The following is an 18,344-nucleotide window of genomic DNA, read 5'->3' as shown; positions in this document are numbered from 1 at the left end:
GTCAGCCATAGTCAACGTTAACCGTAGTCAGCGTGAGCCACAGGCAGCGTCAGCCATAGTTAGCGTCAGCCGTAGTCAGCGTCAGCCATGGTCAACGTTAGCCGTAGTCAGCGTGAGCCACAGGCAGCGTCAGTCATAGTTAGCGTCAGCCGCAGTCGGTGTCAGCCATAGTTAACGTCAGCCGTAGTCGGCGTGAGCCATAGGCAGCGTGAGCCGTAGGCAGCGTCAACCATAGCGTCAGCCGCAGCCGGCGTCAGCCATGTTGAGGGTCAGCCATGGTCAGCGTCAGCCAGTCACGTCAGCGGCAGTCAGCGTCAGCCATAGTCACGTCAGCCGCAGTCAGCGTCAGCCATAGTCACGTCAGCCGCAGTCAGCGTCAGCCATAGGCAGCCTGAGTCGCAGTCAGCGTCATTCAGAAGTAGTCCCCATCCCCTGCACAAGACGTGCCGGTGAGCGAGAACAGCAATGGGTGCCAGCGTTTTGCACTGGTTTCTTTAGTGCTTAGCCGATACGCGGCCCGTCTAAAACCAAGACGTCACGATGTTTTGTCAAACGCCACTTCAACAAGCCGCACAGTTGTCTGTCTTGCCTCCAAGATAGTTGCTCTTCCGTGCTCAGACCGTAGATTGATGCTTTGTGGCCTCCTTTTAGATCCTTTACGAGTTCCTAAACCGATCATCCTTCCTAAACCGATCATCTCGATTGCACTGTTCGGTACCTACCAGGTAATTCACCAATGGATTTTTGGACGCCCCAAATGATCACCCAAGCACCATACATTCATACGCACTGAAGGCGTGCATGCATGGCCGCTGTACCGAAGAGGATGCCTCCGGGCGCGTGGACTCTACAGCCGACTGGCGAACGGTGCATCGGAAACCCCATTGCTTACTGAGTACCAGCGGCTCAAATAGCGAAGCTCTCACACCAAACAAACACCGTCCAAGTGGTTCCCAGAGGGCGTGGGGGGGGGGGGGGGAGGGTGACGCAACCGGGAACATACTGGACATCCCATCGAGGCCGGAGCTAAGCTCTGCACACTGCGCAATGTGCCGATCTGATCACCATGGCCAACGTGCAGGGGAGGGTGGCGCTTCCGTCAGGACGGTAGCCTGCACCAATTATCTCACCATCTCACGAAACGGCTCTGAACGCAACATGGCCGCCTAGTTGCTCCTGAATTGTAGCACGCAATTTTCCTGTGCGTAGCGGACGAGAGCATGCACGCTCTCGCCCACCAGTCCTCCGTACTCCCCAGCGATTTCCTCGCCCCAGACTCCAGCTAACTCTCAAAAGTCAGCCTCTACTCTACCGCATGTATTGTTAGACGATGGCACCCACAGAGAGCGGCGGAACAAAGTTACACAGTGACGGTGCGCCATCGGACTCCTCAGCGGACGCCCGGGGCGGCGGCGGTCCGGCCGCAGCGCTCGCCGCGCCGCCTACCGATGGTGAACCGAAGCTGTTGCCGGCCAAGCGTTGATCAGTGTTCGCGTTAATTTCATTAGCCGTTAGCCGGTGTTGTCGCGCCGCAGCCGACGGAAAGAGTCTCAGAAGAGCTGTCTACCGAGGCCTTCGGCCGACGTCTTGAGAGAGCCTGCACGCCACGGCCAGGAAAGCAGGACACGAAACCAGCTACACAGACTGATGGGACACGCGCGCGAGGCACTTAACTTCACACCATGCGGCTGGCGCACCCTCACACGGCCGCCGACGGCGTGCGGTCGCCGACATAACACGGATCGCGACGGCCCGCTGTGCGGTGGGCGGCCGGCGGACACTGCAGCCGCCTCACAAAACCGCCAAGAAACGACTCTCGAGGGGCAATTTTGCGCGATCGGCTCGTTGCACGTGCAGCACGCGGCTGTGGGCGGTGCCGTGCCGCGTGCGCGGCGGCGCGTCGGCCGCGTCCACACTTAAACTCCGTCATCACCACGAAGCCGGGTGCGCCAGTGTCGGCGGCGGCAGTTCGGCGCGCCACGGGGCCGTGGACTGTCCGATTCCCGGCGTCCACTGGTCCCTCAGGCGTCCTCGCGCCCGGCCGCGACGGCCACGGGGTAACAGGTCACGACCGCGACACAGCGGAAGTCACAGATCACAACCCCAGATCCACCGAGGTCGCAGGTCACGCGCCGACTCGACCGAGGTCACAGGTGACGTCTTCATCTTCAGGTCAGAGGTGAGGTGCCGCCCAGAGAGGAGGGTGCGGTCGGCGCGACGCCGCCGGCCACCACCCGTCTGGCAACAGAGGTCACAGCAAAGGTCATCCTCCAGGAACGCCGCCGGACGGGGATTTCCCCGGAGATGGCCACATCAGCAACACTCAGCGCGCGTCGTCGCCACATTACTCCTAAGCGCGATTAACCCGCATGGGCCGCAGACGACCGGGGACTGCCATCTGCTCCTCAGAACAAACCGCTCTGCACGGCATCACGTGTGATCATCAGCAATGTCAAGTGGGACGGCGTGACATATTGTCGGGGTTAACACGCGCTCGGATGGGGGTTAATTTGACCCCTCCATAGGTTTTTCTGGAATGGTTTCCAAACGGCACCGCATGGTCGTGCCAAATTTTGCATAGCTGTAGACAATGGAACAGCGGATCGTTTGGTATCCAAAATTTAAAAGTACCTTGTAAGATCGCTGACCTATGACAGATCAAACTCAGACAACAGATTCAGCGAAGACAATTTCAAAGGGATTCGTTCAATCTGATGCATCACCTGAGTGTTAGACGAAACCATACATTTCTGAGATACTTTCTTAGGCCACACAACAGCTGAAAGAACAAATTCCATTGACCTGGGGTCAGGTATGAAGGTCAGACCGAGGTCAAAAACAGCCTGTTTTATTACTCTAGACTTTGCTGTATGGGGGAGTTTCTGGTGCTCATTTCAAACGTGTTGACGCCAAAACACGCATGACACATCTTTCATGGACTTCTTAAAGGCCAGGATAAGCAACTGATCGAAAATCACCCCAGTCGACACTGTCTTAGGAATATATTGCCTGGCATGATCTTTGACGCTGATTCAAATGCAAAACTTAAAGCAATCTTGTATGATTTTGGTCAAAATGACCTTCGAAGAGTCAAACAAGGTTTCTGACTCTAAATGTGCACCAGTGACCTTTTGCTCAGAACAGGTAGGTTCTGAGGCACTTTGGACATCAATCTAGAGTTTGAACTTGTTTGAACTTATTTGACCCGAAGGTCGAGACCTAGGAGCCCAAATATTGACACAAGTAAGCTCACATACAGGCTAACACACCCTGTAAACATGGTGTCTCTAGCTCCCTTAGTTTCTGAGATCTCAGATGGGAGGCCAAATTGACCCCCACCCGAGCGAAAGGTATTCAACCGGCCACCTGGGCGCGTGTGAAGTCGCCCATCGGCCGCGGCTGTAGCCTCAGCTCGGCAAAAGTTTCCTTTGTGCTGTTGATTGGGCTTAAAGGGCGTAGAGCTGCTAAAGTCCTTCTGCATCCATTAAAATATCATGATATTGGGGTACATTGTTCGCACAACTCACGCAGACATCAAACGAGGATATGGCATGAGCTTCGTGCAACAATATGAGAACGCTACAAAACCCTTTCCACAAAACACTAGCGAGAATGACGACACTGTGATAGCTGGTTTCACCTCGTGCCAGTTTCGTCAAACTGAAGTTCAACATCCTGCGCTGGTGTCAAGAATAAAACCATAGCCTGAGCACTAACCTTTTGGCATGACTGGGCTTTGAATCATGCATTATTTCTCACGCACTACAAAAATACATTTCTTGGCAGCGTTCACCTTATCGTCAAAGGCTCATGCCCATACTAACTTCAGATGCGCTTATAACTCCAAAAGAATCCGAACGAGTCCTAGTCCAGAGCCGGCATCTGGCTACAATTATTTGCTCTTTAGAAACGACGCAAGTGAATCGTATCTCCGCAATCATCATCAACCGTAAGCTCAACGCATGCCTCAGCTTATGATGGATGATAACGTCATTATTCCCAATATCATTACGCAATCATTATCCGCCAAAGCCCGAGCCCACGGGCCCGGGCTTCTAACGGATAATGACTGCGCAGATTTTACTCAGCATGTAACGACCAATCTATGAGGTCAACTGAACTACATGCTCTCGAACACTTGTTAATAATCGAATCAAATCTAGTCGGTCATTTGTGAGAGGTTGAAACCTGCGTACTGCTGTACGTATTTCTTCTAACGCATGGTCACACAAAATGACTATTCGGCCCAAAACCAAAGCCCTGTCAAGTGCAAGGCCGCTCCTGACAGCCCGCTACATGTACATCACTTGGGTGCGTTACTATCGTTTTTTTTTTGCAGCCACCTTTCCTGGGACAAATAAAACAATCCTGCGACAGCCACTGCACCGTTTCTACGAACACAAACACACCTGTACTACCATCAACATTCCAGATCTTCTTGCCGCCTCCGCAATAGTTGGAAAATCATTTGTGCGACCAGCGCCGACAGTTTTGGGACAAGGGCTCTAACGCTGACCTTTGTTCCCAAATAATCATTCCGATGTGAATTAAACGAAGGTATTGGGGTAGTGAAGTCACTTAATCGGTTAATTAACGAAGGTTTCTGATTTCAAGATGCCGAAGGCCAAAAAGTTCTTTCGTAGATAAACATAGGCACGGGCAACCACAGACAAACAAAGAGACAGAAACACACACCCGCGCGCGCGCGCGCACACACACACACACACACACACACACACACACGCACGCACGCACGCACGCACGCACGCACGCACGCACGCACGCACGCACGCACGCACGCACACGCCGCCACACGCGCGCCCCCAGTGTGCAGTCCTCCCGCACGATCTTCCCACGCGCGGGCCACACCACCCTGTCGCCACACGCGCGCGCCCAGTGTGCAGTCCTCCCGCACGATCCTTCCACGTGCGGGCCACACCACCCTGTCGCCACACGCGCGCCCCCAGTGTGCAGTCCTCCCGCACAATCTTCCCACGCGCGGGCCACACCACCCTGTCGCCACACGTGCGCCCCCAGTGTGTGGCCCCCTCCCCCGCAGGTCCGCGCAGCGATCATCTTTGTTAAAAGCGTGCCTCGCCAGCCCGCCGGAGCGCCGAGCGTGCACGCGCCGCCCACGGCGGCCGGAAGTCCCAGCCGACGCACCGCCAGCGCGCCGAGCACGCCAGCAGAGACGTGTCGTCCAGTCCCTCAGCCCACTGACCGCGCGGCCGCAGTTCCCTGACCGTCACGTCCAGGCAGCCCCCCCCCCCCCTTCCCCTCCTCCTCCGGAGACCGGGTGGGCGGCGGCCGGTGATCGTGACGTCCAGGCAGCCCCCCCCCCCCCTCCCCTCTCCTCCGGAGACCGGGTGGACGGGCCGACGGCGGCGGACAGCGCAGGTCGGCCCAGCACGACGGGTTGGGACTCCGCAACACAAACAAAAACAATAGCACCGAGCGAGCGGCCGGCGGCAGCCTGCCGGACAGCGGCACGGGGCCGGTCCACGCGGCGGCGCGCTCCCCAACACCACACCTTGAGCCAGGTGCAGCCCGAGCGGTCAGCACTAGCAGTGCCCCTCCCACTGGCCAAGCAGCGTACCCAGCGGGGCATCACATCCGAGCACGCGGCAAGGCTCTGCGCTCTCTGCCAAGAAGCGCAACACGCTACGAAAAGCGACGATACGAAATCGCAAGGCAGATATCCAGATAGTGGCGATAGTGGCAGATAGTGGCGATCTTGACAAGGTCCTAACGTATAACTGGTAAGAAAAAATATTGGGAGACAGCAACCAGCACGCACGTCTACAACAGGACATCATCGCACAACATTACGCACACGCAAACTGCAAAACAACAAAGTCAGTCCGTGTACTGTACAGTATGCGCACTGTTATGTTAAGTGGTCCGGTTTAAATCACAGTGTGCGCACTGCCATGTGACGTGGTCAGGTTTAAATCACAGTATGCGTACTGCCATGTCAAGTGGTCAGGGTTAAATCACAGTATGCGCACTGCCATGTAAAGTGATCAGGCTTAAATCGCAGTATGCGCACTGTCATGTTAAGTGGTCAGGGTTAAATCACAGTATGCGCACTGCCATGTAAAGTGATCAGGCTTAAGTCACAGTATGCGCACTGTCATGTTAAGTGGTCAGGGTTAAATCACAGAATGCGCACCGCCATGTAAAGTGGTCAGGTTTAAATAATGGTATGCACACTGTCATGTAAGGTGGTCAGGGTTAAATCCATATATTACTGAATGATACTGGAACACCCATGCCAAACTCGCCGTGGCTCATCACCGTTCATGTACTGTTCAGACTTCTACAAAATGTTACGTTCTGAAATTTTAAATCCCAGCAAATGTATCATGCCAGTGTCTCTTTACCTTGCCTGCTATACCTTCATGAAAACGAGGTGCACACTAATTAAACTATCCAGCTGAACAACGGATCTTACACTACTTGGTATCAAGACGGAAGTTTATCGCGTCATGTCTGGTGGCCAGCTCTATACTTGGCTTTCGCACCCTCACTCAACTGAAGATGTGCTGACATCGTCACAAGGTATGGGAGCGACGGCCACGAGCCGCGGCCCGTCACCGCAATCGTCATTTATTGTCAAAATTTATTACGGATCTTACATCCTGAAGCGAGAGGGTCAAGAGCTTCACAGAATTCACTAATGCGGCTCAGGCCATGGTGAATGACCACCAAATGTGTTCGGATGAAGTTCCCTTTGATATGGTTGGTTTTCTTTGTCTTCGAAAACCATGGTCAGCTTAACAGTGATGGGCCGGCGGGATGCTGGACTGCGCATCTACAGAAACTGAGCCCACGTGTCTTTACGTTACACTTCAACGTTGCGTCATCTCATGCCATTCTTTTAACACATGTATTCTGGACGGACGTCAGCGGTTAATGCTGAAGCGACGTGCGAAGCTTCGGCTTTGATATGGAAGCTACGCCAGGCCTACCACGCCGCGCCGCGACGCACCGGCGCTGACGGAGCTGCTTACTCCACGGCGTTGCTGCACGATGAGTCGAGACGAAAGGCGCCAAACGGCGCATAATCCATGTTGTTCTGGATTTCTTAGTGCTGGGGGATTGGAACAAATACCTTCTCATTCTGCACGTCATGAACATGCAGTTTTCATTTAAGTGTCCCATCACTTTCAGTACCAGTGACTCTAAAGTGTGTGCCAACACAATGACGGACAAAATCAAACGACGGCTATAATACGGCGCCACTGATGGTGAACCCACTTGTGGTCGTGGCGCCGGCTGCCAATGTCTATGGCTAGCTCGAGACAACAGCCTGCCAGTGCAGTGACCCCCCATCAAGATCCTTATCCGTGCACCCGCCATCAAGAAATGAGATGATGAGATCTGCCCATTAACCGTGCACCAAACTGTGCCGCGAAGAAGGCCTTTGGTTGCGGCTCGCAGCACATCTCTGACCAGCTGACGGAGTCTGGACCACCTTAGAGCGCGTGTGCCTTGTCGCCCGTTTACTAAAAAGCCCATGTAGCGTGTTACAGCACTTAATGGCCACCACCATTCCACTCCAGTGCCTCCCCCCCCCCCCCCCCCCCCCCCCCCCCCCCCCCCCCCCCCCCCCCCCCCCCCCCCCCCCCCCCCCCCACCTGAGTACACCTGGCCCGGGCGGCCGCCCCGGGGCAGGCCAGCCCGAGGTGCCCGCCGCCGTCAGCCGGGCGCCGCCGGCGGCGGTGCAGGTCGCCCGTCCGCCGCCGTCAGCCGGGCGCCGCCGGCGGCGGTGCAGGTCGCCCGCCCGCCGCCGGCGGCGGTGCAGATCGCTTGCCCGCCGCCGCCAGCCGGGCGCCGCCGGCGGCGGTGCGCCGGCCGCCAATCGCCACGCTGATCAGCGGAGCCGGAAGTCCGTCTCTCACGCCTCCGCCACCGCCGCCAGGCCCAGGCTTAACATTCATGTCACAGCTCTGGAGCTGGGATAGACTTTCCGGGATATTTGGTGTCGAAATGCCGAACGCCCGAAGGCTGACACAAAAATCGCGGCTCTCAATCACATAAGCTGTGATATTATCACAGCGTTTGCCAAATGACGCGTAGCGTGTGACGTGTGAGCATGATCTCATTCAGGTTAGCACTTTCTCCCGAGTTCAACTTCGACACCGGCCTGACCGCCGCACAGGCCCTCGAATGATCCTTAACACCGCACATCTCCCATCATCGTCACGACCCACGCCTGCCTGGGTCTAACGCGATCATCACATGGTATGTCACCTGCCTCCGGCCCGGCCCGACGACCGGTGGCGGTGTGGGTGGTGCCGTCATTATGAGCGTGGCCGCCGGCTGCGGGTGACGAGCCTCAGCGGCAGCCACCGCCACCGGGCGGTGACGAGCCTCAGCGGCAGCCACCGCCACCGGGCGGTGACGAGCCTCACCGGCAGCCACCGCCACCGGGCGGTGACGAGTCTCACCGGCAGCCACCGCCACCGGGCGGTGACGAGCCTCACCGGCAGCCACCGCCACCGGGCGGTGACGAGCCTCACCGGCAGCCACCGCCACCGGGCGGTGACGAGCCTCACCGGCAGCCACCGCCACCGGGCGGTGACGAGTCTCACCGGCAGCCACCTCCACCGGGCGGTGACAAGCCTCAGCGGCAGCCACCGCCACCGGGCGGTGACGAGTCTCAGCGGCAGCCACCGCCACCGGGCGGTGACGAGTCTCACCGGCAGCCACCGCCACCGGGCGGTGACAAGCTTCAGCGGCAGCCACCTGCATGCACTCATTCGAGGATGCAAAGTTTTGAAACTTGGGTGTGGGTACTACACACAAGTGTCAAGCAGCCTCGCCCTGTTAGTCTCGTTGCCTTCCCCGGCAGCGCCCGCGGAGCAGGATACAATTTGAGTTGGCAGCGGGAATTAATTGGGGTACGTCGATAGCCGAATAAGAGGCTTGGGCTCGAGCCTCTTTGAGCACCGCCGAGCACCGCCTCACCGCCCAAGTCAGCCAGCAGAATGGAATGTCGCAACCCAAACGGAATGATCGGATCGCCCGAGCGGGAATCAAGTCGGAGAATTAGGTCCTAATAGAACCGAAACCGGTCCTAACACGCCTCTCATACATCAAACTTGTGCGCACCATTAGCCTGATTTAATTACATGCAAAGCGTGCGGAGGGGCTATGACTATTAATGGAACTATTGAGGAAAATCCCCGATGTCTACCCACACGCTGCATGCTACGGTGTTTCACAAGCCATTCTCAAGGAGACTGTTCTTATAATCAACATCATACTAAACAATAAGACGTGTGCTGTGCATACGCCACATGCATTGAGCAGCAGCTGATGCCGCGGTGCTCAGCGTTTCACGCCGAGGCTGAGAGTAGTCCCACCTATCGATTACACACTATACTTCTGTTTGCGCCAATGGCCGCGCTATCCAAGACGCTCGCGCGCAACGAAGTTCTACCTTCCGGCTGCTTCGCAGAGACTTTCCGTCTAAATTAGGGATAAATCGGTCTTTCGGGTGGTGGATTCTTCGGCAAACCGGAGAGCGGTAGGATAACTGGTTACAGCGGCGGGGCTGGCGCGGTATCTACACCCACCAGGCATTGTGCCTCACAGCCAGCGTGGCAAATGCAATCTCACATGAAGGACACGGGCGCGAAACCATCGCTGATTCATTGTCGTGCTTCTAGTTGCTCTTACCGTCTGTATTTGCCTACGTGCGGTCCATTTTTTGAGGGGCCAATGATCATCTCATGAACATGTGACATGGAAAACTGACTGGGAAGTATGTGTTTCCACCAAAAGGTACAAATGCACGTCCACGAAATGTATACGAAAATACATCAATTTGTTCTTACATGACCTTCATAACTTAGGGCTGGAGTCTACAATAGGCAAACGGCAAGGTGCCAACACTTAAAGTCAAATTTATGACACGTTTTACTCAATGCCAAATATGACGACACAATGTCAAATTCCAGGCAAATTAACAAGTTTCAGTACTCCAATTGGAGCTAAATAGCGGCCAGATGTTGCAATTTAGAAAATATAAAAAGCAGGAATCACTTATTGAATTAATCGATCATTTCCTGAACCAGTTTTATCATCATACAATTTTCGAAGTGATTGAAGCCAAACACCGTTTAAATACCTCCGTAAGACGTTACGGAATATATGCATCACATTTCACCGGAGTCACAGTATTTCCTTATCGCCATGGCAGTCAAACACTACAGACAGCAGGCCAGCGAACTCCGGTGGCAGGTTCCGCGTCTCCTGCCACTTTGCTTCCAGCGTGCAGTTCGCCCTGCCGAACGCGGCGCATGCTCCCCGGCGAGCGGACCTCAGCCAGACGGCGTGCGGAGGTCACCAGAGGAGACCGTGGCCCGTCTCTAGGTAAATGGGTGGCGAGAGGGGAGGGATCGCCCTCACTCGGCCTCGGCCCCGGCCTCCGCCCGCTCGCCCCCCCCCCCCCCCCCCCCTCCAACCCCGTTACGCCGAGGGACGGATCACATCTCTCACAAGATCGCGGCCGTTACATGTGCTAACACGTACAACGTCGGCCGGCCTATAGTTATACTACACACTCAAAAGGCTGGGGTGTAGAATCGAAGCGACTCGTCTCCGTACCACACTTGACATGTCCGACTGAATTCGCCTACGTTTCGGGCACATCTCGTATTTACTAGTGCACTATTTGGTAGCGACATGTATCAGCAACACACTAATCATAAACATGCTTTATTTGTGATCGAATACCTCACCTGGACCGTCCGACCAACCATGCCGTATCGGTCCCCAGTCGCACTCTTCCCCGCCTTGTACAGCACGCTGACCCGGCGACACCGCCGTGACGTGGCGCCGCCGCTCACCCGGCGTTCAGTTGACGAAGGTGGCGCTGTCCTCGGTCTTCTCCTCGGCCGACGGCGGATCGTTCCACTTGTGGTGTTTGGTGTGGCAAAAGTTGATAATGCGCACGTGGATGGCCTGGCTGCGCTCCATCTTGGGCGGGATCTGACAGAGCCGGAACGTCACGCGGTCCTCCTTCACCGGAATGTACTCGCCCTCCACGCTGCGGAAGGACAGAGGGGCGGGGTCAGGTGACGGTGGCGTCAGCGGTCGGCTGGTGCCGGGCCGCCTCCGGGCGTGGACAGCACGCGGGGCGTCCACGCTGTGGGAGGGCGGAGGGGCGGGGTCAGGTGACGGTGACGTCAGCGGTCGGCAGGTGCCGGGCCGCCTCCGGGCGTGGACAGCACGCGGGGCGTCCACGCAGACCAGCGGTCTAACTGCTCACGCCCCGCTTCATGCCCCAGTGCTGGCCAGACTGATCACACTCGCGCCGACGCACTCACGACGCACTTGAAATGGGCGAGTCAGATACCGCAGCATTCGCCTATCTCGTACGATGCATGGTTTCAATAGCGTTCCCGAATCCAGCAAAACACTGCTACGGTCACAGCGGTGAACGGCGCCAGTTTCTAACCCGCCAGCTCTTCCTCAATCACAAACGTCAAAGATCCTGTCAAACCTCCTCCAATCCCCCCTCGACAGCCAAAACAGCTGACAAAGAGAGTACCAGTGACACCGCTACAGCAATAACAAAACTGGATAGAAATGAGCCCTAGGAAGCGCATCTCTGTCCCCTGCATACCGTTTCTAAATACCAGAGAGTAAAAAGACTACCAAAAACCGACATCATACTCATGTCACTCGTGCGAAGATGCATCGGCGCGCGCCGACACCCGCGCCCTCTCGCCGTTCCCTACAGACCACACGGCCAAGAGGGCCTCACATCTCACACGGCTGACGGCGCTCGCCTGGGCCCGGACTCACTCCAACCCGGACTCAGACCCGGACTCTGACCCGGACCCGGACTCGGGCCCACTCACTCGGACTCGGAGCCGAACTCACTCGGACTCGGATTCGAACTCGGACTCGGACTTGAACTCGAACTCGGAGCCGTACTCACTTGGACTCGGACTCGAACTCGGAGACGCACTCACTCGGAGCCGTACTCACTCGGACCCGGGCTCGAACTCGAACTCGGAGCCGTGCTCACTCGAACTCGGAGCCGTGCTCACTCGAACTCGGACCCAAACTCGGAGCCGTACTCACTCGGACTCGGACTCAAACTCGGAGCCGTACTCACTCGGACTTGAACTCGAATTCGGAGCATTACTCACTTGGACTCGAACTGTAACTCGGAGACGCACTCACTCGGAGCCGAACTCACTCGGACCCAGACTCGAACTCGAACTCGGAGCCGTGCTCACTCGGACTCGGACTCGAACTCGGAGGCGTACTCACTCGGACACGTGGACGAAAATGAGCGGCTCGCCGGGGCGTGGCTCGTCGGGCCGGATGAAGCCGTGGCCCTTGGTGCGGCAGAAGCTGACGATGGTGCCGCTCTGGTCCGGGTTACGCATGCCGCGGTCAGACCTGCGCGCACACCCACCCCCTGTCAGCCATCCCGTCAGCTATCCCGTCAGCCGTCCCGTCAGCCACCTCGTCAGTCAGGCAACACGGCCTGGCTAAAGCCGAACATGGAACGGTACACGGCATGGTCAATACTCATGTTAACAATAATACTGATGCATCAAAATGGAAATATAGATATGGGACAGCAATGTGAATGACGATAAAATCCTGAAAATTACGAGGTTGCGGAATGAAATGCCAGATTTAAGCGGTGAAATTGACAACTCACACACACGTTGGTCAACCAAAGCTAGCTATTTTTATTTCAAGCATTCGTCATGCGTCGTACAAGCCAGGGATATAACGACATAGCCCGGTCGGGAGACGACGTCATGACGTCAGTCACGCTGCATTTCGCATGCCAAGCCACACGTCACAGAAATTCTTCAGCTCAGCGACAGAGCCGTGATCGGCAGCACGGCGCTGGAGGTACGGTGGGCGTGCTCAGCACGGCGCTGGAAGGTACGGTGGGCGTGCTCAGCGCTGGAGGGTACGGTGGGCGTGCTCAGCACGGCGCTGGAGGGTACGGTGGGCGTGCTCAGCACGGCGCTGGAAGGTACGGTGGGCGTGCTCAGCGCTGGAGGGTACGGTGGGCGTGCTCAGCGCTGGAGGGTACGGTGGGCGTGCTCAGCACGGCACTGGAGGGTACGGTGGGCGTGCTCAGCGCTGGAGGGTACGGTGGGCGTGCTCAGCGCTGGAGGGTACGGTGGGCGTGCTCAGCGCTGGAGGGTACGGTGGGCGTGCTCAGCACGGCGCTGGAGGGTACGGTGGGCGTGCTCAGCACAGCGCTGGAAGGTACGGTGGGCGTGCTCAGCACAGCGCTGGAAGGTACGGTGGGCGTGCTCAGCACGGCGCTGGAGGGTACGGTGGGCGTGCTCAGCACGGCGCTGGAGGGTACGGTGGGCGTGCTCAGCACGGCCGTCCTACAGATCGCCAGGTCAGAGTACACCAATGCCGGCGATAGGGGGCGGGGGGCAAGGGGTGTGTGATAGCGCACACCCGGTCACCGGCCGGTCGGCCCATCGCAGGGCGCCGGCCGGCGGCGTGACGTACCCAGTGCAGGAGTGAGATGCTCCACGCACAGGTGTAACTAACACCGGGGTCATGTACAATTCTAGGCTTTATACTGAGCACAACTACGCCACGCCTGCGTCCCGGGGCCGGTTCCGTCTAACGCAGCACAATCAACTCATGTCAGCATTCCGTTTTCCGCCAGCGCACCCGATGGAGCAGCGTTGCTGGTGCCGCTGCCAGTGTCCAGCCTCAATAACTCCGGTTCCATGTCGCCTGTCCAGCCTCAATAGCTCCGGTTCCATGTCGCCTGTCCAGCTTCAATAACTCCGGTTCCATGTCGCTGTGCGCACATCGCCGCGACAACATCCTCCTTCGCAGCTGATTGGCCCCGCGCAGGTTGCTTTCAGAACGATATCAGAATCGTATCATGGCCACAGTATCGTAGTAAAAAATTAGCGTTCCCTGTAGCCGACGTCGCCACATGTCCTTCGGCCACTCGGCACTCGGTATCTAGAAACAGCCGAGCAGGGGTGACTCATGAAATGAAGGGCATCGGTGGCTGCCGCACACCCGTGGTGCTTGACACAACCTGCTCGATAAGAACCCAACAATACATCTAAGTGTTTGGGCTTCAACAAGGTCTGAAAGTCTGACTTGTCACGCTGGCCCATAGCTTTAAGCCGATAGCTTTCACCTTTAGGTCTGAAAGCTATCGGCCTAAAGGTGAAAGCTATCGGCTTAAAGCTATCGGCCAGCGTGACAAGTGGCGGATATTCCTGATCCTTGGCGTAGCATTTTTCTGAGGGCGTTTCCTCGCAGCGCTGCAGTAGTTCTGCAAACTTCTGCTCTCATTTTGCACACTCTGGTCGTGACGCTCCCAATCATGGTGGGCGTTTTAGTTCAAACTAGCCCCTTTTACCGCTAGCGTTTATCCGACCGGTGCCTCATTTGGTTCCGTCGCACCGTACCGGTACCTTGTTCAAAAGACCATACGACTGGGAAAAACGAGGGAAAACTCATCGTTTTTCGTCGGGCCTATCCCAGCAGTCACTAAAACTCGCTCCGGAAGCGTTTTTCCTTCCTCACGTATCAATCCGTCTTTTTACGACTGTGTATTTGGTCCATGGAACCAAGTCATTCAGTGCCGCAAACGTGACATGATAGGTACACACGAATGGAACAACTCCTCCAAAGTGGAAACCTACGATTCTTTTGATAGTTCGACAACAATCATGATGCCCCACCTGCTGGTTTCGTCAGCATTTCAGATTTTGTACAAATTAGGGCCCTGTCTTACAGTGCTTGCGTGAAATGGGCTACCACAGCACCCAAACGAGGCAATGTTTCAGTGGTTTGTGATGCGCCGCGGGTGAAAAACCCCACAACCGATCACGTGCTCGGCCAATGCCGACGACAATATAATTATGAACCTCTTCGGTTGGACCCAGCTCTCTTAGACCACTCAGAACAACAACAGATGACGTCAGAATACCACGGAATACCTATCAATTGCAGCCCGACCTTAACCTGACACGACCTGACCCGTTCGATCCGGACCAGGCTTAGTCGCCGGGCCCGGATAGCTAGCCTCAGGTCGGGTCGAGGTCAGGTCGGACCCACACAAAGGAAACTTCAGAGCGTCCGGCTTCTGCGGGGTAGAAACTGGCCGCCGCGAATTCGTCTGTCTGTCTGTTTACGAAACCGTCGGCGGCTGACACAACCCATGCAAACATCGGGACGGTAGCGCAGTGCTGCCAAATGCATCCTGCTGCGAAGCGTCAGCAGGCAGTGCGGCTGCCAAATGCACGGCGACGCTAAGTCACGTTCGTTTCGTCAGGGCCCGAGAGGCCTCGCAGTATGTCGGGCGCATATCCCACACAGAGACAGAGGACCAGACCTGACAAAAAAGAGGACTCACCGACAGCGGCCCATACGCGCAGACTGCAGAGTTGACTCAGAGGCCACACGCGTGAGGTTGGCTCACGTGGAGCTCACGTGGCTAGCTCGGACTCGCGCGCACGGCACGTGACCACATTCCAGGAAAGAGCCTGCACTACACGTGACCGCCTCGCACAGGGCGGCCTGCGGCTCTCTGGCGGCGGGGGACGCTGGGCGGGGCGACTCACGTGGACTGGGTGCGCGTTCGGCGAGTGATCAGCGGACTGGGCATGCGAAGCGACGGGTGGCCGTCCAGCACCGGCGACAGCTTGCCCTCCTCCATGATGCTGGTGATCTGAAACAGGCATAACTTCAGCCCCACTGGGCACGGACGATTGCCGCTGACAATAGGTGACCATCCGTGTTCCTATCGAGATGATCGGCGTATGGCATTTCCCCTTGATTCCCCTGACCCTGCAACTGATGACAGCCCAAAATGCAATCTGGTAGCATTAAAACAAGCCAAGAAATATGCATGTACTCCTACTGACCATATACATGGGGACATTATCTGGGTGTCATCATAAGTGACATTAGCACAGTGACTGAGCAATATTTTTTTGTGGTTTCACTGCTTTAACTCTGACACATGCACATCTTCACATTCCATTACTCCTGCAATAACAATTACTTATCACAAAAAAACACCAATCAGAACAGCTGCCTGCATTTGGTGACACCACACATCACACATCTGTTCCATGTTCAAAGTAGGGTGACAGCAGGCCAGGCTAAGGATGAAATTTGTTCAGTTAATAAAACACAAAACATGCCAAGAGACTAAATATCTGCTGAGACACAAGCAACTTGGAAGTAGTTAGGGGTCTGTAGCAACTGTTGGACACTAGAGGCATATTCTATGCACTTGTGCATTTGTTCTTTTTGTTATCAACAGATAGGAAACATTTGACTCTGGACTAAACAGCATCCCAAGACTTAGTAGCCTCCTACAAACAAATAACTTCTGTATTGCACAAATTTATTGATAATCTCCCTCTTAAGCTATTTTTCAAGTGTAACTTGCCAACATAACCCCCAAAAAGGTTGTGATCTGCCCATCTCCACATCAATGACCATCACAACTCAACCTGGTCTGATGCACTGGTACTTGATGTTTGCAACATCAAACAGAACATTGCTTAAATGGGATGGAACTCTATGTTGTCTGAGAAATCCTCCATTTATTCAGTTCCCAAGTCAATTCCAAGTTGATGCTCTCATCTTGACATATTGGCCTTGGCAGATGCTACAGCCAGCAGGTTGGACCAGTGTGTCCCACCCCGGATGGTCTGTCTGGACACTGCATATAATCATGGATGCAACTCCCATTTTGGTACATATAATGTTCTTGGCTGGTTTGAACTTCCAAGCCTGTCTCAGCATGGCAAATGCCAACAACGGTATCTGGACTTAAACCATTGTGCACTTTCAAACATTGCTTCAATGTATCTCTGATGTCTATGTGCATAAAACTCAATTTTGCACTTTTCATGACTGCCACCCAGGGGCCAGATGGCTTAAATGCTATTTTATCTGATGGTGCTTATGCCTTTTTGTTCTCAGATAGCACAACTCATCCTGTAGTTAATACTATCATTGTCTCATACCTACTTCAACTACCTCGCATAGGCAAATTATAATGACAGCATGTGTGGACAGTTTGTTATTTGTATCCCAAATGCAATATGTAGGTACATGGTGCAGTCATGCATGCACCACTTGGGCCCTGGATTTTCCTCCAAGTTCATGAAAAGCACTTACTTTGTGGCATACAGCACCACACAACAACCACCACAAACCATCAAACTCATCAAACATATCAAACTCCCCAGCTGTGAACCAACCACTATTTGTGTGGCTGGGTAAAGCAGACTGCTTTCATGTGTGTGTTCCAACCCAAAATAGTCAGTTTATAGTTGATGGATAATTTTCCACATCCTCAGCAAGCAAGATGCCAAACAAAACATATGTGGCCAACACTATGATCTTGTTTCATATGAGTGTGATACACTGACTTTTTCACCAACTAAATTTAGTATACTTCTCTATTTCCTTTTCATTTGATTCTTAAGGCTTACAAGCTGACCTACACTGAAGCTTTTGCCAGCATCCACTATTTTTTCCTGATTTCCATTCAATTATGCATCCTAGCACCATCCTGTTTATCCATGGTAAGCAACAAGTACCAGCTGCGTGGGCTTAAGAGTGCCCTGATAGGAGCATAAACTGAGAGCCAAGTTAGGACTAATGCCTTCAATATACAATTTGTTTGCTGCAAAACCAAGATATAATGCCATGCCATCCAGTTTTTGGAGGATACAGGCCTGGCCTCTACTCCTTGACATTTGGAAATCACTGAAATTATAGTCCTCAAGAGTGCTACAGTAATATGAGATATGGCAGTACCCAACACCTGGTTGATGGCATGTATCTATGGAGTATAAATTGCCCTTGCTACCCACACAATCACTGGCATTTTAACATCTGAGGGGAGCAAAACACAAAAATACAGAGATGCATCACAGCTCTCGACACATCCAACATGTTTGTCAACTCAGCTAAAAGGTGCAGGAGCTGGTAAGGCCACGAGTGGTGGGCCAGAGTACTGAAAATTCAAGGTTCCTGACAATCCTTCATGAAAATTTAAGATGGACCATACGGACAAAGAATGGAAAGAAACAACCATAATGACCAATAGCCACCCCACGCGACTTCTCTGAAGCAGTCATACACGCCCATAAACATTTAAAGGCAGTCAAAGACAATAAGCAGTACAGCAGAACACACCGAACCAGATATGCGATACTCAGGACACAAGTGTACCTGCACGTTCGAGCTCCTCCGTTCGTGGGACCCTCGTGCGGGACCTCCCTTGCAATGCGTAATTACGCACGACGTCGCAACCGGAGTCTGGAACTCAAGGGCAA

General features: G+C 54.9%; 1 protein-coding gene across 1 annotated transcript; it reads right to left on the bottom strand.

The window, feature by feature from the left end:
* Positions 1-1,301: 1,301 nt before the first annotated feature.
* LOC119095305 (cold shock domain-containing protein CG9705) lies at positions 1,302-18,344 on the bottom strand. The gene is made up of 5 exons (XM_037218157.1): positions 18,241-18,344; positions 15,606-15,712; positions 12,295-12,426; positions 10,860-11,059; positions 1,302-2,238 (listed from the first exon to the last, which is right to left on the bottom strand). The coding sequence occupies exons 2-4, from the start codon at positions 15,698-15,700 to the stop codon at positions 10,867-10,869; spliced, it is 420 nt and encodes a 139-aa protein (XP_037074052.1). The 5' UTR covers positions 15,701-15,712; positions 18,241-18,344; the 3' UTR covers positions 1,302-2,238; positions 10,860-10,866.

The sequence above is a fragment of the Pollicipes pollicipes genome, unplaced genomic scaffold (assembly GCF_011947565.3).
Source record: "Pollicipes pollicipes isolate AB1234 unplaced genomic scaffold, Ppol_2.1 Scaffold_4219;HRSCAF=4965_pilon_pilon_pilon, whole genome shotgun sequence".
In the NCBI taxonomy this organism is placed as follows: Eukaryota; Metazoa; Arthropoda; class Thecostraca; order Pollicipedomorpha; family Pollicipedidae; genus Pollicipes; species Pollicipes pollicipes.
The sequence above is the reverse complement of the archived record's forward strand: the minus strand, read 5'-3'. Positions and strand labels throughout refer to the sequence as shown.

Excerpts from the sequence above, each read along its gene's own strand:
- LOC119095305 (XM_037218157.1), bottom strand. The coding sequence starts at position 15,700 with ATGGAGGAGGGCAAGCTGTCGCCGGTGCTGGACGGCCACCCGTCGCTT. Across the intron at positions 12,427-15,605 it reads CGAACGCGCACCCAGTCCAC|GTCTGACCGCGGCATGCGTA; the intron begins GTGAGTCGCCCC and ends GTGTGCGCGCAG. Across the intron at positions 11,060-12,294 it reads ATTTTCGTCCACGTGTCCGA|CGTGGAGGGCGAGTACATTC; the intron begins GTGAGTACGCCT and ends GTCCTTCCGCAG.